Genomic DNA, 23474 nt, shown 5'->3' with positions numbered 1-23474 from the left:
GCACTGTCACGCAAGCTATCAATCAAGAGGCATCCACTCATGTGCATCAAGCCATCTCCAGGGATGAGAGAGACAGCGGGGCGGGGGTGGGGGCGGCTGTGATCAAGTGTGTTAGCGTTAGGGGAATTGCACTCAACTAGACAACCCTGGTATGACCATATAAGGACATGGGCTCTGCTTTAGGCTGCAGATTGGTGCATCTGGTAGACCCCTATGGTAGTAACTTCAAGGTCATTTAGAGGGTGTACCGAACAAGCACTATGTGAGTTTTGATTTAATTTAATGTAATTTCATTTCATTTAAACAGATTCAAGTCAAAGATGTGTCCTTAATGTTACAGTTTATTAAAGTCATAGTTACAATTTCGAGACAACAGAATATACCACACCTCCTATGAGCTGCTCAAGGCAATAATTGGACCAAAGAATGACATCAGCTCAGACCTCAGAGTGACTTTTAAACCTCTGTAACACTCACCTCTCCTTTCTTGAAAGTCTGGCGACGGGACGTCGTCTCCTCATTGATGCTAGACAGAAAGTTCTGGGAGATCCGCAAGGCGTCCTGCAGAAGGGGGTGGTCCGGGTGGCTGATGGGTGTGTGTTTGAGCAAGTCCTAGCAGTACAAGGAGAAACATTGAGATGCAGAAGCATATATTCAACTTATAAAGTTACAGTATAGCAAATCTTACTTATTACGAGTTAGTGTTACACACACAGTCCAGCCATACTCTTTATCAAAAAACACCACAGTCCAGGAAATGTATGGATGAGTCACACAGCTTTATGGCTCAATGTTTCTACAATAAGATTTCACAGATTCAATAAACTATAGACCCATAGAACCGTTCAGTACAATAAAACAGCTGGAAAAAAAAAAGACGGGCTGTCAGGTTTTTAAAAATAAATAAATAAATTATAAGCGATTATGCTAACCAATAACAAATGAAACACAGGCTGTTCTTTGATCACCCAACGCATTCTGTCATGGTTTAATTTGTGAGAAAACATCACAATTCCCAAAATACAGTAGAACACAGTTATTAATGAGCATCGCTGGGCCTGCACGTTCTCTATTACTTACATGAAGTACCAAAGTGCTGCGTGTCACTCTGTCCACTGGTTTATAAAGCAAAGCTATAAATGAAAAAAGAGCAGATAACAGACAGATTTTTTTACTGAGCCCATTTGCAACATATAGACAATAAAAATGTTTACACAGAAGGGGTGTAAAGTGTGGCACGAGATAGCTGACCTTCTAGTGAGTTCTTGCCCGTCTCCTTACAGTCCTTGGGGCTCCTCACCTTCAGGTTCTGTTTAGGTACAAAACAAAGGTGCAAACAGTGGCTTAAAAATGTATAAAAAGACCTTTAAAAGTCTCTTCAGTGACAAAACACGATGAAGTTACTATCTTTTCATTCTTTAGCTTTAAGGTCATCCACTTCCAAATTAATTATGCAATACTCAGCAGATTTCCCCCCCACCATCTTGCTCAGATGGCTTTGAGTCATGCATCATTACTAAGACCATTAACAACCCTCGATGATGAACTCCCCATATGCATGTAGATACCAGCCTCCACTCTTGACTACTGGTCCTCAGAAAACAAAAGACATGTGCTGATGTTGTGGCAGAAACTAACGCATGCTTGACAAAAAAGAGAAAGAAATGGCATGAGAACTAGTTTAACTCACAACTGCAGTTTTCTTCCACATAATAAAAGATCATTATTTAGGATCAATATATTTTTTTCTGTTTAATTCATACATAGCAGTTTAAAAAACACTTCTCCTCAAATCCCCCTCAAAAAATCTAAATCCTTGGCTGCCGTTCAAACAGAAATATCCCAAAATGTATGACGAGAGCTGCGATGTTGCTGGAGCTTTCACATTTCCTATCTATGTTGGACGGCCTCAGTACAACACTCTACTGGGAGACGAGAAGTTTAAACTGGATTTTATATCAGCTTTCAAAGCTAGATTTGAGGCCAGAGTATAATATCTTCTCAGCCCATGAAGCGTTTGGAAACTCAAGTTTAGATAAAAATACTCCAATTTATGAGACTGTTTCTACACCCTGTGCAGGAGAGCTCCTATTTTACAGGTGCTCTAATTGCAGATGAAGCCAAATAGAGGCCTTCACAAAAGAAAACTGCAGAAAACACCATCCGCTATCCTCAAACAATATTAAACGCATGGGCACACATCACATCTTGCCTCTGGCTGCATTTGCACAGAAATATTCAGCAGAGCATTAAAATTTAAATGCAAGGGAATTATAAAAGCTGTTTGAGTGAACGATGGCAGTGTGTTTTGCAAGTGCATTTAATCGGGGACAAAAATGTTAAGCAGTGACTAAACTGACTCTTTCAGAGTCTACAATACCTCTTAGGCAATGTTCATTGACTGAACACACTAATTGAACACAGCTGAAGGTTAGTCATCATTTTCATTCTGCGTTGTCTCCAGCTGCACAAGCAGCTAGGTGCATTTTTGCTCTTCTTGTATAAATAGGTACAGAGCTAAGGAAGGTTTATGTTCACATCATGTAGAAATAATAGTAATTACCCCAAGCCCAGCAGAGCTTTACCATCACAAACTGCTCTGTGGCTCGAGTCATGACAACAAAAATGCGATGCAGTATCAATTCATACTGTGTTCAGTTAATTTTATCACTTTGGTCTGTGATTGGATTAGTGAGGTAATGTTTTTCATCATCAGATGCTGTTATAACACCACATTAGTTGCATAGAATAAAAAGGTTAACCTAACAAAAATAAATCATGTGATGTTGCTGAATGTTATTATTCCAAAATTTTCTCAATTTCAAGTTATTTTCACAGAAGGTTGAGTAAGTTCAAATCTGGAGATACTAGCCCGACATTTTGACTGCCTTTTCAGTGCTTCCAAGCTTTCATACTATTCTGAAGTGCAAAAGGAGAAGACTTCTTAAAAGGAGAACAGTCACATTTTTATAGAGCTTTATGATCCTTGTAAAGCATTGCGTAGCACATCAAGGGGAAAAAAGCACAAGCTGTGACCCTCAGTTTGCTGGTAAATAGGAATCAAGTGACTTAACTGTTCTTTTTACTCGCTTTCTTACCTCAGAAATTTCAGCAAACTGCGTGTTCGCCTGGCAGCACTTCTCCGCCGTCTCCACAGCCAGCTCATAGTTGTCCACAAATGCCCGGTAAACCCCTAACTGGCTGGCCTGAGAGAGAGAGCAGGAAAAAAAACTTTAATTCGCAGATCACATATACTTAAACTTATATACAGTGCAGTTTCGCAATGCAGTGACAGTGAGCTTGAACAACTTTTAAAAAGCTTCTATGTTGGAGGATTAAATAAGGGCAAACTATCTTTCCTGAGCTTTCAGACTTTAAGTTAGAAATTCAGACACACAAAAATACCCGAAAGTCTTCTGTAGTGCCTTCCAGACAGTGCAGTTATACTTGTCTGCACTGCTATTGTAATGCCCACAGGTTAAGTAATGAGTAAGTGGGAAAAGAAATTCTAAAATTGCAGCACAGATGTCCGAAACACTGGACAAATGTGTACAAAGTGCATTTGAACTGTAACACAGAGTCTGTTCAGCTGTGTGTCCCAGGGACTGTACATGAGCGGCAGACAACTGAACAAAACAACCGGCGAGAGACAGATCACAGCTACAGCGTGTAACCATGGTGGTCTCTGCGGCACATTGCCATAGCAACCAGCGAGCCCCGCACTGAGCTTGGGTGAGTAATTAATGATTGGTGTAACAGAGGCTATGAAAGCACGTTTAGTGAGCTGTGTGACTGAATAAAACTCCATCGAACGTTGCCTGCCAGCGCTGCAATCCATCTCTGCCGCGAACAAAAGGACAATCAATTCTCCAGAACAAAAGCCGATGGATGCGGACGGAGTACAGTGGAGATTTGTGCCTCGAGAGTGACGCAGACTCTCACACACCTCTAAAATGATTAGCATGTACGTAAGCATGTCTTACCTGAGTGCACTGAGCAGAAATGAATGCATTTAAAGCATGAAACACCTAGCACTTTGCTGCACTTGAGACCTTTTTAGCCTGTGTGAAGCTTCAGACGTTTGGTTTAGACTATTCTACACATCATTTGCATCACTTGCAATCATAATATAGTACTTTTTGGGATTACACTTGAAGAAAAAGCCATTTGAATTTTAGTAAGATTGTGAAAAAAAAAAAAAAAAAGACAATAGTGTTTTAAGAACTTTATCTGAAAGTAAAGAAGGTGAAGAACAGACTTAATGCACAGACACAAGGCATATTTACATGATCACAGCTGAGGCACATCACATCAACAATCTATGGACTGTCTCCAAGGCTTTCAATCTCACACTCGTTTTCAGATTTTATTAAAGTCTAATTCACTTCCTCTAGAACTTCAAATGGCTCTGTGCACCACAAGTTTGTTCGTGTGTCACCAGTCACACCAGATTTGATTACCTGGTCTGAGCCCGTCTGAAAAAGGGCTCAGAAAAAGACAAAAACATGAACACAATTACAGTCACTGTGATTACATCTTTTAGTTTTGGCTGACCAGATGATGTCTCCAGTATCAGGTGTATAATGATGTGGCTACTAGTAGTTTTTGTTCTCTTTAATTTTACAAAAAAAAATTATGTTTTTAATGTACAGTACTGTGCAAAACTGTCAAGATACCCTTAATTTCTTTATATTTTGCCTCCAAAGAATCAGATTTTTCTATTTTGAAAGTTCCTCAGGCTTTCCAAAAGTCTTTTCTTTGGACATTGGCCGTGTTTTCACTCATTTTCACTTCAATCCTTGTAACTGACCATTTTCAGAGGAAGTTTTGTTTTGGGGGGGGGTGACCACTAATCAAGCATAAAAAGACATCACCAACTCAACTATCCACAAATATCTAGCAGCCTGTCGCCAAAACCCATAATTTCTACAAAATCTAAAAAAAACACATGATGGCAGGCATGAAATGGTATTTTAGCACTAACAAGTTGATTCCCAAAGACCTAAAAAGTCAGCATTCGCATGGTGTGCAGAGTGACATTTAAAATCTGAGGAAACTGAACAAGCAGAGGACAGAAGAAGTGGCAGGCCTGACAGAGTCCTGTCACAGGACCTGAGAGATGCATATAGCCCTTCAGTTCACCCATCTAATATTTGCCAAAGCCTCATCAGCATCAGTGCAAGAGTGACTTTCAAGAAACCATTCTTAACAAAGAAAACAGAGAGAAAAGGCTGAGCTACCTCAAATTACAAAAGAAATGGAGTAAAACTCGATGGTGGCAGGAGTGATGAATCCAAATTTTACATTTTTGCTTCAAATCATCATCATTTTGTCATGATAGAGGTAAAACAATGAGTGTTCACAGCCATCTGTAAAACACAGCGGAGGGTCTGTTGTGGTTTGGGACTGCTTTTCAGCCAGCGGGGTTGGGAATTTTGTTAAAATCGATGGAAATATGAAAAAGGTATCAAATCTTGATGGTACTGGAAAGTGTCTGATTGGCAACAGCTTGATTTTTCAGCATGAAAACGATCCTAAAAACAACGACAATGTCTATGTATACATAAAACATACATTTATTTCCATGTGTGTTTGGACCTTTCAGTAAACTGGTGCACCTATTTTCCAGTCTCCAAGCAAAATATAAAGAAATATGGGGAAGGTCAAAGATTTTGCACAATCCCAATGTTTTACATGGCAAACAAGTGAGACTCCATTTAATTTAAAGAGAATACAGGCTTTACAAGCCTCGGCATGAGGCCTGACTCTGAGCAAGGCCAGGTGATTTGTGACTGCTTTTACTTTTTAAATATAAATATATATGAGGCTTCATGCATTTTGTTGACCTAGATGTTCTTCCACTTTTCCACAATCCTTACTTAATTCAATTATTAACCTAAAACATCTCAAACTGAGCCTATTCTTCCTTTTAAATCTTTTTTTTAATTCATGGGGTGTGAGAGCTTATTACGTCAGGAATGCAGTCACAAGTTTTCTAAACATTGTTTACACTTGTTCAAGAGTGACAGATCTCGCTTTGTGTGTCCAAAACTATTTACAGCTCTGAGGCAACATGCTACGTGCCACTAGACTGGAATTTGCACCCTATTAACTGTGTTTTTAAATCAGGTTCTCACAGATGCATTTTTAGGCAACAAAACTGTCTCAAAACGTGTTTCACATTCACGCACAGAAAGAAACAGCAAAGAGGAAGGTGAGGAGTAAAGTAGCTTTCATAGTCCTGCAATCCCCAGTCCTGCCCTGGGCCACACAATCTGCGACACAGCGGAAGCCATTCAGAGCGTGACAGTTTGACTGTGTCTGCCAGCCACTTCCACACACAACAGCACTGAGGCTTACCAAATGCAGCTACAGTATCATAGCAGAAAATGCCTTTGGGTGATGAAAAGAACTGCTTAGGTGTCTGGATTTTTCACTTCCGGATTTGTCCCTTTGTGACAGTATGTGTGTAATTCACAGTGGAAAACAACATTAAGAAAACAGCTTCATGAGAGACTATGGTCATTATATGAGGAAGCTGAATTTGCCCTCAGTTAGTTAGGCCTTCTGACACATATGAGAAAGACAAAATTAAAAAAAATCAGTGTGGTCTATGTCGACATAATAATACAAGAACAGACAGAATGAAAAAACTTTAATTCTGTTTTAAGTTTAATGAAAGAATCTAGTCCTATGGTGCTACCTCAGTGCTTTGAGTGCCAACACCAGTACGCTGACATGCTCACAATGAAACCACCAATATGCCACAATATTTCAGTTTATCAAGTTAGCAGGCAACACTTGCTCATTTTGATTTGATGGTGGCACAGAAGTTATTATACTTTTTCACACAGTGCATGCATTTGTAAAACGATTCAATTTTTGTTCTGTTTTTTCTTCATTATTCTTTCTAGGCTTCACTTAATGTCTTTGAAGTCGCTGCTTTTCAGCAATTGCTAATTGATTAAAGTCAAAATAAGTCTTGAGGTAGAAATTATGCTCCTCACTAAAGATTAATAACAATTATGACTTTTTATCAACGGGGCTGATATACTGGTCGGTAATAGCCATTTGCTGATATACCATTATCAGCATTAATAATGACCAACAAATAAAAATTAACAAAATTTAAAAAATTGCCAGGAGAAACACCCTTCAATCATGTTATGAGCATTGTTGCAGTTCTTTGCCCACCAGAGGGCACTATACAACTTCCCTATTGACGCACAGGTTTGGAACACTACAAATACAGCCAGCTGGAAGGTGGAGCTTAAACAAGTAATTTCCTGTGACAATAAAATTATATTTCTAAATTGCACTGTCATACTGTCTTAGTGAGGACTCGTAAATAACTACACATAACAGATGTTGGGGAAATCTGTTTCAAACCTATGGCCAATTTAGGATTGCCAATTACTCCAAAACATCCAATGTCTTTGGATTGTGGGAGGAATCAAATCCAACGGCCCAGGCTGGCCGTTGGATTTGAACCCAGGACCTTCTTGCTGTGAGGCACCCGTGTCTCACAGCAAGAAGTGTTTACTTTAAAAAACACTCTTGAATTTCTTTTTTTCTTAAAATTCATGCTGAGCTTCTCCTAAAAGGCTGGACAAAATTTCACATCAATCCATCCAAAATTAAAAAATAATAATAATAATAATCAGTCTGGATCATGATGGTGGCTCTAGCATCGAACATTATCAGAGTCACAACAGTACCATGGCCGAAAGCAAAAATGTGTCGTCAGGTTTTTTTGTTTCTTCTTGAAATGCTCAGAGACAGTTTATCAGTTTGCCTGGCTGTCTTCATGGTGCAAAGCCTTAACTTTGTTGCTGTGTGTGAGGGAGCAGCAGAAACATGAGCATGATTCTGCCCTATTTTCAGTCTTCAAACACTATTCTCTGACAGTCATGCTCATAGCCTGTCACTGATGCTTTGGCACTTCCTCTTTTCTCTCCGATTCTCGCCTTCTTCCTTCTGATGTCTTACGATTCGTAAGCCTGTCTCTCCTCAAAGATTTCAGAGTCATGGCAAGACAGCTCTATCACAGTTGCAGCAGCCTAAATCTTCTTGCCTAGTCAACTCCTACCTCCTCTCAACCCTCCCTATCCCCCGGTCCTTGTCTGTATCACCTCCTCTCCTCTCAACTAATCCCCCTCCCTCCTTCTCTTTCTAATGCAGACTGTCAATCAATCCAACATTTTCTCCCTTTCCCCCCCTCTTCAAGGCTCAGCATGGTCACCTTTTGACTTTTATTAACTATAGTCTGGAGAAGGGAAGTGTATGAGGTAGTAAATGTATAAGCATAAGAGCATCAATATAAAGATGTCTATTTACAGTTACAGTGTTAGTAACAATAGTTACTGTAGCTACACCAGACTGTCAAGGTGGGGAAAGAAAGAAAAAACACAAAATGAAAACGAGTGACGTAATTGCTGAGCCAGACAAAGAAGCTCTCTAAATATATGGGCAAACTAGCACCAGTCTATGGAAATACTAGCTACACCTTCCAATTTAAGTTCAAATGAAATCTAATATAGTCAAAAATGAAGTTCTTAATTGACATAATCCTCTGGGGGGCCCCAGAGGTCAAATTTGCCCTTCATTCAACCTTGCTCGGCAACCAGTGAAGAAGTCATTATTCTACTGGTGCCTCTTTGTGTCTTGTAGGATGCCAGTCTGCCAGATTTAACATGCAGCGTTCCTTTCAAACACATCTCACAGCTAACAATCGCTCTGCTCAATAATTAACATCAGAACCATGTCATCTCTTTAATGTTAGAGGTGACCGTGAAGCGGTTTTATTAGATAGAAGTTCAGTGTGAACAAGGAGGATGGATACAACAATTTGATGGACTGGATTTTCATGTTTGCTTATTTGACATGAAGACAAAACCAATTAAATTCTTATTTCTTAGCCAAGCCACAAGGGGCGCCTCCCAAGATAAGTTAATGAGAATAAGATGGAGGGAGGGAGAGAGAGAGAGAGAGAGAGAGAGAGTGTATGTGTGTGTGTGTTTCTGAGAAAGAGAGAGAGGCTCCTATTTATAGCAGCTTCTTCTAGACATGAAACACACAGTGCTGTGATGGTCTCAGCTGCCTGAGGCAGAAAGGCGGCATTGTGAAAGACGCTTGCACCTCCCTCAGTGTGTGTGTGTGTGTGTGTGTGTGTGTGTGTGTGTGTGTGTGTGTGTGTGTGTCCAAGCACAAGTGAGTCAGAGGGGGAGAGGGATAGAGAGAGACAGAGCAATGGAGGGAGACACGAGTGGGAAAGGGGCAGTATTTCTAAGAGAATTAACAAATGATTCATTGTGGGTTAATTGACCCATTGTGAAAATGATTGAACAGACCCAGTGTAGATTTGGCCCTGACATCCTGGGAAGGACAAAAACGGCTGTTTAGGCGGAAATGTGGGGGGGGGGGGAGAAAGATGATTCAGAATCAGTTTGTTTGGAATTTAATATGATAATAAGAGCTTTACTCCAAAAATCAAATTACTTTTACTATTGGTTTAAGAAATTCAGCTTTTCATGGAAGCCTTCTGATGGAAGAAATAACATTACTCTGAGTAATGGAGCCCTAGTGAACCCTGTTGGTTTGTTTGGGGTCAGAAATGCAGCTGTAGCTGTTCTTATCAGTGCTGTCAAGTTTTTTTGGGTGGCCCATATTGTCAAGTTTTATTAGGGGTAATGTCAAGCAGTTACACAGAGGGACATTTCTGCTGTCAATGGTACACACTCTAACAAACACCCTACAACCCCCCACCCTTTGACTCATTTCTCTCTTTGGCTATGAGCTCTAAAGGTGCACTAAAGGTAACTACGGTCCAGCCTTACTAGTTTCTGGAAGAGGTCCCCGACTCTCTGATGGTGGCTCCACTGCTGGACACGAGGCAAAAGTCCATCGTAGAACTCTTTGTGGATCTCGTAGAGCTCAGGCACTTTGAAGAAGATGGTTTCTATCTGGGCCACGGTAAGCACTGGTTGGGATGTTGTAGCAGCAGCCTTCAGAGGCTTCATGGGCTGAGGAGGACCAAGAGAGCAGATATAAATTTATTTTATTGTGTTTATTATGTTAGAAGCATTCTAATAAAAAATATGACTAGATTAAGTGACTGTTATATTGCACTACTATAATGAATGAACTAATTCAGATTTAAAGTAAACAGTAAAAGACTTTTACAGGTTACACTTTGGTATCACATATTCTACACCAAGGTGCCTTTTGTTTTAAATATGGTACATTTTTCTTTGTCATACTCATCAGTGTTAAAACAGCAACAAGGAGGCTTTACAGGTTTTACTGCTACCTTACCTGCCTTATCTGATCTGGGATAACCAGTAACATGTACGGTATTGTTAGGATACAATTACCGACCACTGTATTAGGCACACCTTTTCAAATCCTTTTATGCCTGAAACAAACATTTAGGCATGTAGACACACTCAGGATGACCTGCTGAAGTTCAAACAGAGCACCAGAATAGAGAAGAAAGATGATTTTATGACGCTGAACGGTTGTCGGTCCCAGAAGAGCTGGTGTGAGAGTTTCAGACGCTGCTGATCTGTTGATCTGATCTTAGATTTTCTCACACAACCGTCTCTATTGTTCACAGACAATGGCCCAAAAGAAGAGAAAACGTCCCATGAGCTGCAGTTCTCTGTGTGAAAATGTCTCGTTGATGTCAAAGGTCAGAGGAAAATGACTGCTTTGAGCTGATAGGAATAGCAACAGTAACTCAAATGACTACTTGTTACAATCAAGGTAACAGAATAGCCACTCTGAAACTTTGAAGCAGATGGGCTACAGAAGCAGAAGACCTCACCGGGCGCCACTTCTGTGAGCTAAGAACAGGAAGCTGAGGGTACAATTCACACAGGCTCACCAAAATTAGACTACAGATGCCTGCTGTGATGAATCTGCCACAATGCCACAAATGCCAGCAAATTCCTGTAAGGAAATCGACGATACTATCGGAAAGGATATGAGGGAATGTACAAAGAAGTGGAAAAACTAGAGGGACAAATATTTCTGCCCCTGAAAAAAACCTTACCCCAACAAAGAGCAGAGACCCAGGAAAGAAAAAAAAAAATCAAACAACGTTGTTTGTACTTGCTGGCACTGCATATAAAACACCAGGACACAACCACACGCTTAATTAACACATATCCACCACGCATAAGGATAAATGCCGGCAAAGACAAACCACTGGAGTAGGTTACGTCACAGACTTCACAAAGATTCCCTGCAGAAGTCTAAACCAGAGCTTAGTACCTACTCAGCAGTATTTAAATGCCTCAGTGTGTTTATCTTCTTACTGGTATTTCTAGCAGCTTTACTGCACCATGTCACAAAGCTCAAATCATCACTTGTTTCTTGAATATGACAGCTCACTGTACTCAAATGGCCTCGACAGTCACCAGATCTCAATCTAATAGAGCACCTCTGGGATGTGGTGGACAGAAGATTGATGAGCAGCTGACAAATGCTGCCATGTCAATATGGACCAAAAGAATGTTTCCTTGTTGAGTCTTCACCACAAAGAAATAAGTCAGTTTGGAGGGCAAACCTACTACTACTAACACTAACTTGGTGTACCTAATAAAGTGGCCAGTGAGAGTATTGTTTAAGCATCTATAAGTTAGGGGGACGTTAATGTTAGCTGCCCCTTCAGTAGACCAGCAAAGGGACAAATAGTATTTCTAAACAATCTACTAAACATTTGAAAAGCTTCTGTATATCTAAAGCTTTCACTCTCATACTCAAAAACCAATCATTTCCATTGTAAACACTCATATTTCCTGAGCAGTTGGTAGATTGATTATATACTGGACATTATGAGGACATTAAAAGTGATGTGTGTTCTCACCAGAAGCAGTGCCTCCAGATGACTGAGATATGTTTCCTCGGTGGCCAAGATCCCAGACAGGACCCACTTCCTCATCTCCAAACCTTTTTCTAGGTCACACTCGGTCTGTAACAAACACACAGAGAATAAAGTTTCAAGAACACCCAGTAACGCAATGTGACGTACAACTGTTTGCTTAGCCTAACTTATTCTTTTGCTTATTTAAAATATTTTAGGAACTATTTTCACACTGCAAGCCCTTTGCTTCTTTTGTGACTATGTTACAACATCAAAACACAACATCCTATTATTTATATGTATATATTTGGTAAAGGACCTTTCATGCTGCTTCTGTGCGCCTGAGTCCAGGAAAATTAAACACCTTCCGAAAATCATCCCTGGTTGCCTCTCCGTTCCCTTCAGCTGAGTCAAAGCTCGCTGAAGGGCATAGATATGATAAAATAAAAGATAAACTCCCCGGGTTGCCTTGATTAACCACCAAATCTGAAATAACTCAAACGGGCAGGGTCACCAAGGACAAGAAAAAAACGGCTGCGGTATAAATATGTGTATGTATGAGTGTGTTTGTGTGTTATGGGAGAGGCAAAAGCATGTGAGAAGATGCAGAAAAATAATTTACAAAGCCAGATGCAGACAGAGATGTGTGTATACATTAGGTTTTTTGTTTACACATGTTTACACTGAGACACACAAACCTTTTTCCTGGTAGTTGTGACTGCATGAGCTTGGGATTAAACCAGTGAAACGGCCCTGAATCATCACTAAACGCATTTGGATGCAGCATGAATGATGACCATAATTAGTGGAAATTAGTGGATGAATATCAGCTGAACAGGTGAAATTGCATTAAGTAATAACATCTTCTTTTTATTACTCTTCTTTAATGATTTTTTCTTGCTGTTTTTACCTGTAACTACCTTAACAGTAAAAACAGCATTAAAAAAAACAGCATAAAAAAAACCAACAGTATTAAATACAATATTCATAAAAGCTGTTTTTGTTTTATATTGATTTGTTACTAAATACAGTCATTTTGAAAATTATATAAATGCTTGTCAGGAACGTTTATGTCTGCCTGTGCACCATGCATGATGCTCGCGTGAACTGCTTTTACATGCATACATGACTACTTGGATGTGTGTGGGCGTACATGCATTTATTTAAATGAAGGGGTAAATGGGTCTGAAACCTGTTTCCATGGCCACTGCATAAGCAGATGCTTACACAGATCTCAGGGGACTGTTACAAGCCAGAAGATTATGAAATGCTCCAGGATTTTTATGGACTCCATTACACAGGAGTCCATTACCACCATAGTTTCTGCCGGGCTCAATATGCTTTTATATGTCGTCAGTTTGATTCAGTAGCCTGCTACAAACACGTTCTCAACTCTTCACGTTTATTTTACATCAGCAAATTGACTGAATGAACGAAAAAAAAAGATTAAACAGAACTATTAACAACCGGTCATTTGGACAGGTATGAAGATATATGTGTAGTCTTTGCTCTTCCTTGTGTAATATATTTAATAATTTGTAGATCTATTTACTGAGAGCAAAAAGAAAATTGTGCTGGGTAGACCAGGGCGTGTAATGCAATGTAATTGGATGTTAAAAAAAATGCATGGCTGTCCAGGTTTTGAATACAATATTTTACTCTCTGCTGTAATTTCTTAGCATCTTAGTTAATGATGTACAAGTTATTAATGGAATGAGGCAAAAACTAGATCCTAAGATGCAACTCAAGGATTTCTATAATTTAATATTCTGCTATTATCCCGATTTCTCATTTGCTCCAAAAAATATTGGATCTTCATCCAACTGTCTTGTACTCACAGTTTCTACTGCACAGTATACTACACTGTTTCTCACCTTATCATTTCTGTGGTAGACATGTAACATGCATCACGCAGAGCCTTCTAGGTATCTGGACTGAATGTAAGAACATTAGGTTCTCACGAAAGCCGATAATGAAGTATATTATGTGTAGATACTAACACAGTCAAAAGAGGTAAATGTTTGTCTTTACAAACAAAAGTGCATCGTAAGATGAGATGTGTATTTATGATTTATACTGATCATTTTTCAGTTAAAATTTCAGAAGACTAAAGAAGCGTCTGTGTGCATGTTTGGTTATGAAATAAGTAAAAAAATAAAACATATTCTCCCTGCAGTGAACATAAGAAGCAATACAAATAATATTTGACACTTAAATCTACACTTAAACCTCTTCAGCCCCAGCATCACTTAGCTGGAGTTCAGCCTGGCATGTTTTTAAGAATTCTGATGTACACTGGGTTTGTTTAGCAACATGTTTCTTTTTATTTCTTTTTATTTAGTGGACTCACAGATGGGACAACAGTGACTGCGATAACAACAACCCCACATTTTATTAACCCTTTTCAATTTTCATTTTCTAATCTGTGTAGCATCCTGTTCTGCTATCCCTGGCTTTTTGAAAAGCCTAACGCGATTGGCTCCTAGCGCCACATCGGCTATGTAGTGGAGGTGGTCTTCAGTCAGATAAGACACACACTGATGGTGCACATGCTGCTCATTTAGAGTATTTCTGCTGATCGAGCAGAAAATAAAGCTTACTGCACACCTTAAGTGTGGGCCATAAGAGAGAGGAGTTAGTTGTTTTAATATACAGGGGTTCATGAACTAGGATGATCCACGGGGGGGGGGGTCAAAGCACAAGCAATTACCTGCAACATCTTCAATTTAAATCTGGCAGCAGGCCCCAGCATGATACTGCGGAGGTGCTACACATTGCTCACCAGACCCACGCGTATGTGCTGACGCTGTGTCGCGCCACTTGAATAGAAATATGTGGTTAACGGAGCTACTCTTGTTCATGTTTGCGCTGGTGTCAGTCACTTAGCCTTGCCCCAGTTGTGAAGAAGACCCAAGTCATTATCGTGCACGACCGACGGCTTCCCTGGATAACTGTAGCCTGAGGGCTCTGCAAACAAACACAGGACTATGAATCCAGCTGGAAGTCTACGTGGCTCTGTCGCACTACAGTAAAAATATGGAAACTTCCTTACAACTAGGAAAAATCTGGGTTTGCCTGGGGACTGCACTGATTTTTTTTTCCCCTGTCAGCAACTAACTGTAAGACTAATTGGCCATCCAGAGGTTGAGTGTCTATCACCCACAACCTCTGGGTGACTCATTTTCAATGAAAAGATGACTGCATAGATCAGCTGGTGGGAAGCACCCTGTCTACAAATAATCAGACTTAGACTGGCATTTATTCCCCAACTTATTGCAGTCAATCTGAGTCAGTCTGTTCCAGTGAGCACGACTCATTTTCAGCGATCAGGTGACTCGCCAGCCAAATATTTTATAGAAAAGCAAGGTTGGAAAGTTCCTGTGTCATTTTGCAGTCAAATCTATGAGGTCGTGGCTGGAATCTGAATGTAAGTAGTTAATGTGCGTTTCTTTGTATGCAGACAGAAACTGATTTATGATTTGTGCAGATTTATCACAGTTAGTTGCCAGTTTGACCCCATTCAATCACAGACTGGTCATTTTATCACCGTCATGAAGCAGTAAAGCTACTTTAAAGATGGCAGCTGACTGCAAAAGGTCGCAGTCTTGGTCTCGAGCAACAAGATTGCAAGTTCATTGTACGTGGTCACAGTAATTTTGGTCATGCTGCAATCTCCAACCAGTTTTATCTAGTGTGACCGCAGCATAAGTCTCTTGAAATTTCTCCTATTAAATACAGACATAATAACGCATCATTACCACAAACTTGATGGGAAATTAAGCAGAGTGAACTCTGTAGGTTCACTCTGTAGATGTCATAAAGTACACTATGATCATGCAGAAACACAGATAGCACACGTGGTCAGTGTTTTTGGTAAAACAGTTTAAGGATGTTATTGAATTTTCAGCAGACTTCTGATCAGTGACCCTCTTTTCCCTTTCAAGTGCTGGGCAGAGCCAGATTGTGAGCGAACAAGAGCCCAGAGCACTCTTAAATTAAATCAGCAGAATTACTGAAAGTGATGACTCATGACAGTGACATCACTAAACCATCAGTTCCCCCTGAGCCAATCAGAGCTTGCCTGGACTCTGACTCATCAATTAGAAAAGCAGAGTGGGCTGACGTTTGAAGACAGATTGTTCAAGGGCAAATCAAGGATGATGGTAACTCCATTTTGAGAACATTGATTGTAAGCCTGTGGGGAATTTGTTGATGGATATTTGCCACAGTGCATAATGTATTTATCCAGCCATCAGACGATGCATCTACAGGCTCTAAGCATGTAGTGTTGAATTTCTTTTTTCCATACAAACAGAAGGATTGTATGTGTCCAAATGCAAACTAAGTATGTGTGCACAAATAAAACCACCAGGTGTTAAACCTCACAGGTCAAAGGTCAGAGCAGTCAAGGGGCACATCGTTTATTGACATTTTCAAGCCATCAATCAGTCTGACAGTCGCTTGCTCACCAGTATAGACAGTGAGCAAAGATTGAAGGGGCAGAGTAACTGATACAGCTTCATGACCACTGATGCAATTACTTCCTCCAAGGGCACAGGGGGTAGAGGCAGCATTAGCTTATTATATTCTCCCAAGATACCCCTCTATTGTAATTGAACCTATGGCTACAACATGTTTATCTGGTATATACTAGCATTTTGTACACAAAGTCCTTTGCTTCCACTGAGAACTGCATCATAGAACATATATAAATAACATAGAATAAATACAGATGACAAGAAAAACAGGTTGTGAGTCTGTGTCTGTGCGCGCACACATGTATCCTCTCCCTTATAACCTTTGAAGAGCAGATGTCACAGATCACTGGTTTTCTCTGCAGACGAGGAAGGAGGTCGGGTAAGAGGATGAAGGCAGCGATGTGGTGATTGAGGTGATAGGTAATTCTGCCTAATACACTAGACGAAAAAAACCCTGACTCTTAAGGCGGATGGGTTTCTTTACTGGATGACTGCTTCGGGAGCTATGAGGCAGGAGATATGTCCCTTATCAATCTCCTTTAAACAGCAGATATGGTTTTTCAATTGAAGACTTTTAGACAGAATGGGATTGTTCTAAGAATAGATTAGCCCAATTCCTGCTCTGCAATGGGAAAAAAATATGCAAGAATGAGCACAGTTTACCAGCGAGATTTGTTTTTGCTCTGTCTGCAGCTAAGTTGCTGAATCACTTGAGGAGACGTGAGAAAGCTTGGCATTTGGATTAGATGTGAGCATCAAAGTCTGCTTTGTCAACAACAGGACACGCCCAGATGTCATACTGACCGATTTGGAGGACTCCAGCGATCCGGAGGACAGAGTGTCCCGGCTGCTACGGCTCTTGGAGCTGAGGTGAGGAGATGACGACGGCGAGTCATCGATGTACGGCAGGATGTCGTGGTGCCTTCGCTGCTCCTCTGCTCGGTCTGCGTCGTAACCGTATGTGGGAGGGGTCCCGGTGAAGTGACCATCTGTGATGGGAGAAATTCAAACTTTAAGTTAGTGTTGTTGAATTTTCTTGAGATTTTTGTGATTTGAGATGTTTTTAATTTCTGTGCTGCAGTTCCTTGTAATGTACTTTAAGCTGGCTGATTACTGGATTACTAATAAACCGCAGATTAAATGATGTCTGACTGCTGTACTTAAGCATGTCACTGACAGTTGTGACTGCTGAAACAACAGTTAAATAAAATGTAGAGTGTACAGTTAACAGCCTCTTCCCTTTAAACTCAATTGAAGCCATCTTTTTAAGACATTTTTTTGCTCTTCTAATCACTAAATTCATACCACTACAAATAAGTGTTCTGCTTGGTACTTAAGTATCACGACAAAGGTCGCTAGATGTGCCTGGCAGGGTCACTAATTAATGCAATTCTGGAAAGTGAGGCAGACAAAACGAATTCCCCCCCCTGCGTCTTTCTTCACATATATTCGCACAAAAACCTAAAGCTTGGAGAGAAAACACTTGAAAAGGCCAACTATAAACTGGGTCAAGGTGCAAATAATTTGAACACCGAGCGCAGCATCTCGAGGGAAATTTTAATAACCTCCCCTTGACCTGTTTCTACAGCGGGTGCTATCACTCTGCAGGAATAAATGCCTCTGCCACAAAGTGCTTTTGCCTGTGATCATGAGTGTTGGCCTTTGCAAAGAGGAGTGGGAGAGGCAGAATTAACAAGAAACAAAGGTCAGAACGTTGGATGCAAACAAACTGACCCATTTTATAAAGTCTCTAAGTGAGAAAATACATGCGCAGTTCAGGTTGTAGATTCCATTTATCAAAGTTCTTCCAGGATGAAGAGGTACAGTCAGCGCTTCGGGGAATGTGGTGTGCAACAGCTGAAGGGAAGACATCATGCATCTCCTGAGTGTCACAGAAGAGCTTTTTACTCATCTCCTCCCACTCCTACTGTACATTCAACAGAGCTGCACTTCTCACAGAGCTAGCTGTGCCTCCTCACACAGTCCTGACTCACACCAAAAACATGCTGCTCCACTGTGCAGTGTCACAAACATGCACACATATCCTTCAGTCATATCAGTTATATTGCTTTAAAACACGTTCAGCTAACATCTGATCGAGTATTTACTGTCTGATATCTCCGATGCACCTACTCTCTTTTCATAGCATTCTGTGAATCGTATACCAGCACACATGGCAGTGAACAATGGCAGTGTGTCCATAGCCCGTATGACCTTCAGCCCACCCACCATTTGCTCCAAGTACTCGCTGCTGCTTGTGGGTTAGCACTGCCCACTGGGCCTGCTTTGTCCAGTGGCACTGAGCCAGGCAAAGACCAACATAAAGGTTTCGTGTTTGTGTCTGGTGAAAATAGTTTCTTCGCCCCCAAATGCCAAATCCTTCAGAAACCCAAACCTAGTAGAGTAATAAGCATTTTTCATTCACATACAGCTTTTAAATACACTGTGGCTGTTATTTTTGCAGCACTTGCATGTATCTTGTTGGAAATACTGTATTTCTTAACTTCCACTGACTCCAGCTAAAAATGCTGCGCTGTTCACAATTACGACAACTCGTTAGAGTCCTTTATCTTTTCAGACAGCTTTGCACAGTAAAAACCTTCATAAAAGCATGTTTTTAGAACTGATTCATTGTTTGTCTAAAAATACAGGGTGCGGATATGAAAACACCGAGTGGGAAATGAGTGAGTACCATCCTGCTGTGCCTTCTTCTGTGTTTTTTCTAGCCCCACCTCTGTTGATTCATGTTAGGAGGCCTAACATCACAAGCTGACATTTACACAAAATCATTCTTCCAGCTGGTTCTTACAGAACACTTGCAGAACTGTGAGAGTTTTCTGTTTTTGATACCTCATTTTGGGTTAATGCGTTTACTAGAAGCATGCAGAGTGTGTCTATTCATGTGAATGCCTTTAGCACCCACACACAGCCCTGAGGGCAGCTGAGCATCCAAACAAAACTTTCAGGCTACAAACCACTTCCTGGTTAGAAAAGGAGCACAGACACAGACCACGGTCATAGACAATAAAATGTACAATTTAGATCAAATAAAGCTATATGGAAGCGTATGACTCACTGTAACTCTGACTCTGACTAGACAGAAGGCCAGCATACGTCTTTAATGATTAAAAAAAAAAAAATCAAGAATTGGTGCACAGGTTTAAATTTGTTTTGAGTTGTTTTTCTTTTAATCCACAAAAAGGTCAAAAGTATACATACAGCCTCAAATGACAAATTAAGAAAAACATGTGATAGAGCAGTTGCTGATGAACAGATTCAACCTTTTAAAATGAGAAGTGAAATCAAAGAATGCCGCTTCATGTTTTTTTGTAGCTCGTTCCATTTACAGGCACCGATGAATTTAAATCGAGATTTTCCAAGTTCAGTGTGAGCATCAATCTTAAAATGTCCTGCGACCATTGTAAGTACAGCACTGTGCTTAAAGTCAGTCAAAGACAGGAGGTATAGAGGTGATATTTGCTGCAGAGCCTCTTAGATAAATACTTTAATTTGCTAGGAGGGCACGATCGCTCTTTTTTTTATATAAGATACAATAATGAGTAAGAAACTACTCAAGTTATTTAACATCTATACGTTTAAATATATATATAGATGAAACATGTCATGAATCTCAATTCTTTTAATTTTCCTATGTAAATATTACGTTCATTTGTATCCTTGTAAATGTGATGTTACTTTCTCACTGTGTCTTTCATTCGTGTCTCACCTTCAGCATGTGTCACCCACACGGAATTTAAAATTTGTATCCGCAGTTGAATTTTGTTCGACTTACCGCTAAATACAACATGAAGAGTTTTTTTTAAAAAGTGCTGACAAAAACGAAATAGCTCTATTTTTTTTAAACTGATTTTTCTTTTACAAATACACCAAGACAATCCAGAAAATGTGCAATTGTCTTTTAAAAAAAGGTGTAAGATTACTAATATAGTGAAAAAAAACTACTAACACATTTGATTTATTAGACAATTACTAGCCTACTCTCAGGCTCGCCTACTCTAATGTTCCTGGACCTTTGAACAATCTTAACACTTTATCATATTTAACGGCAATCTGCACATGTGTGTTTATGTGCATGAGCTGCAGTTTCCACTGGGGGAGGGACTGTGTTTTTACAAGTCTGTTAATGGGACACTATAGCCTGTGGTATTCAAACACCACTTCTCTTTGCCCACGTCTGACCTGATCTTAGCCAAGACGCTGCTTCTAACATTGCCTTGAGTCACTTTCTGTTTGGCTGCATCTCTCACACTGTGGGGGTTTTTTTGTCTTGTGTTTTTGTGAACTGATAGCTAGTGTTTTGTTTTGTTGTGCAGCCCCCACAGCTACCCTCTTCATCCTAATGCTGCTCACAGATTAGCACCCTCGTCTTCTTGCTCTGAGCTCCTACACTTTCCCCTCCTCTCTTGTAATCATCCCCAACGGGACAGAAGTAATACTGAAAATACGACAGAGAGCACCGATGCTTAAAGAGCACAAACACGTGTACACACACACACACACAAACAAACTGCCTTCTATATATTTTTTGCCAAAAAACAATCCATTGATTTCTACCTGGAGCTTTAGGCACAACAGAACAACCAAACTTCAGCTTTGAACCACAGAAATGGAACGCACACACATGCTCACATGAACACACATTCCTGCAAAATGTTTACATGGAAACAGTGTTTGGGAGGGGAACAGGTCTTTTTCCTGCTGCAGGTGGAAAACTACAATCGTACTGGGAATAGCTGGTGCTAGGCTGCCATGGGAACACAGCGGCCTTTCCAAAACAACATCACAGGCAGGGGTATGAGGGTGTCATGTGATATATCTGTTGATGCGATGTGCTGTATAACAGAATACTGTATATCGGAGCTGTTCGCAGCTATTAAGTCGATATAGCTCCTGTGTGGTGTATATGATGGACTCTTTTTTGTTTTGTTTTTGGATCATGCATCCAGCTTTAATTCTGTGAAAATCCTAAATGGCATCAGGAAGCAAAGGTCATTATTATTTGTCACTAATTTTAAAAGATTCAATAATCCTTTGATTAAAAAGTGCACCTGCAGTTTAACTTACTCAATACTTATTTAGACTAAAACTAGCTTTTCCTACTGCAGGAAGTAGTAGGTGTTAAGACAAAACCTGCCTTTTGCTGATATTTTTAGGCTGGAAAATGAAAAATACCTCCGAACAGCCTTGAAAAACTCTGGTCACTCATATCATTTAAATTTGGAAAAACCGCAAAAACCCAAGAGCTACATCTCAGACTGTACAGGCCTTGGTTACCATGTTAAATGTTAAACTTCATGACAGCAACATTAGAAAAAGACTGAACAAGTATGGCTGGTTTGGAAAGGTTGCCGAGGCAAAGGCGTCTTCTCTCTGAAAAAAACAAAAACATGACAGCACTACTTGGGTTTGCAAACATGCATATGAACAAACCACATGACTTTTGGAACAACTTCCTTTTGACAGACGACACCGAAGTGGAGATGTTTGGTCATAATGCAGCGCCGGACGTATGGTACACCACACACAACATATCAGCACAAACATCTCCCTCTGCCATGCACAGTGCTGGAGGGGTGTTGATTTGGGCTTTCCCTGCAGCCACAGAACCTGGGCACTTGCACTCATTGAGTCAAACTCCTCTGTATACCAAAGTATATTAGAGCCAAATGTGAGCCCATTTTCCAAAAAGCTAAAGCAAGTCCAAAAGGTATTGCTCCTCAAAGTGGTAAGTACTAAGCCACTGAAAAATGGGGTGTACTTAGTTACATAGACAGCTAAAACCTTACACTTGACAGAGGGTGTGCTTAGTTTATGCTACACATCTCAGTGTTTCTTCTTTCTGCACTATCATTAACATCATCATTAGTCTCAGCTATATTGTACTGTATACAACATTTAGTCATACTGTCAGAGCATAAACACAAGCTAGCCATTTATTTGCCCCAGTCAGCCTCACACATACAAGGAATTAAAAGGCTTGGCTGAGTAATAAAGAGAGCTGTGGCTGACAGACAAAGGAAACATTTGTTGCCTAAAGCCCTGCAAAGGAGGGGCGAGAGTAAAGAAAACAAAGGGAAAAAAAAACAAGACCACAGTTAAGGCAAAAATAGGTCTAAAAATTACACAAAAAGAAAGGAGATTTAAAAAAAAGATGAAGACAGGGGGTAGAGACAATACAGCACTCTGAGAGCCATGAAATTAAAGAGAGAAAGAAAGGGACTCTCAAAGGAGGCATAAGATATCCTCGATAGTGAGCTGCCTTTCCATCCCCCATCCCGCTTTTCACTCACGAAGGCAGTTATAAATCTGCACAGGCTGCTGTCGCCTTTATTGGACCTGTGGACGAGGTCTGTCATCCTATCACTACCATTATACCTCCACTTCTGGTTCAACACACACACACAGACACCTTTAAGCTCCACCCGGCCCCACAGGATGCTAATGTTACGCTACAACACTCAGAGCCTTTTTTCTTTACCCAGCTATTTGATCAAAGCGGAGAATGCAATCAAAGGTCGAAGGGTGTGTCTCATGCCCCCACCCAAAGCTCCCCAATCCAAATGTGATTCATATACAGAGCGCTATTAGGGCAGGGTGCATTTGGGAGGACTAAGCTTATTGAATAGGCCAAGTCTGGATACTGGAGATAAATAAGATGCATCCCAGTCTCTTGGATAATGCTGCAATTCTCATTACAGTCAAATATGTATACAGTGTATATGTAATATTGTAAAGAAGAATATTAAAAGGGAGGAAAAGAAACGTGGAGGGCAACCCTTCCCCTGAGTTCTTCCATCCCCTTAATATCCAATTTAGAGACAATTTAGCACAGAAGTGAGGGGGGGGGGCTGGTAGACGAGTAAAAGTGGCAAGCTGTGGAAATTAAAGTGAAGCCTCGGTTACAGCAGAGCCGGAGGGGACAGACATGCCGTCAAATGAACTTGAACACAGCGTTTCTACCGTAATCCTCCCACAACTGCACAGCCGCTTGACGGAAGTTAATTTGATAAATGTCAGTATCTCGTCATTAGAGGAGAGACTTTAGTGTCATAAATTGCACACAGCTGGATTCTACTCCTGAATATGTCCAATTCAGACAAATAACCAGG

At 40.4% G+C, this 23474-nt stretch overlaps 1 protein-coding gene across 1 annotated transcript in view; it reads right to left on the bottom strand.

Annotated features, from left to right (window-relative positions):
• Nucleotides 1-23474, bottom strand: part of bcr (BCR activator of RhoGEF and GTPase) — an 88276-nt gene that overhangs the window by 18161 nt on the left and 46641 nt on the right. The window contains exons 2-8 of the mRNA XM_040000664.1: nucleotides 17149-17333; nucleotides 11870-11974; nucleotides 9837-10022; nucleotides 3099-3206; nucleotides 1252-1309; nucleotides 1081-1133; nucleotides 478-612 (exon numbers count right to left, since the gene is read on the bottom strand). Coding sequence (XP_039856598.1) covers nucleotides 478-612; nucleotides 1081-1133; nucleotides 1252-1309; nucleotides 3099-3206; nucleotides 9837-10022; nucleotides 11870-11974; nucleotides 17149-17333 — 830 coding nt within the window. The remainder of the gene's footprint in view (nucleotides 1-477; nucleotides 613-1080; nucleotides 1134-1251; nucleotides 1310-3098; nucleotides 3207-9836; nucleotides 10023-11869; nucleotides 11975-17148; nucleotides 17334-23474) is intronic.

This window comes from Simochromis diagramma, unplaced genomic scaffold, assembly GCF_900408965.1.
Source record: "Simochromis diagramma unplaced genomic scaffold, fSimDia1.1 OVJJ01000596.1, whole genome shotgun sequence".
NCBI classification, from domain to species: Eukaryota; Metazoa; Chordata; class Actinopteri; order Cichliformes; family Cichlidae; genus Simochromis; species Simochromis diagramma.
The sequence above is the reverse complement of the archived record's forward strand: the minus strand, read 5'-3'. Positions and strand labels throughout refer to the sequence as shown.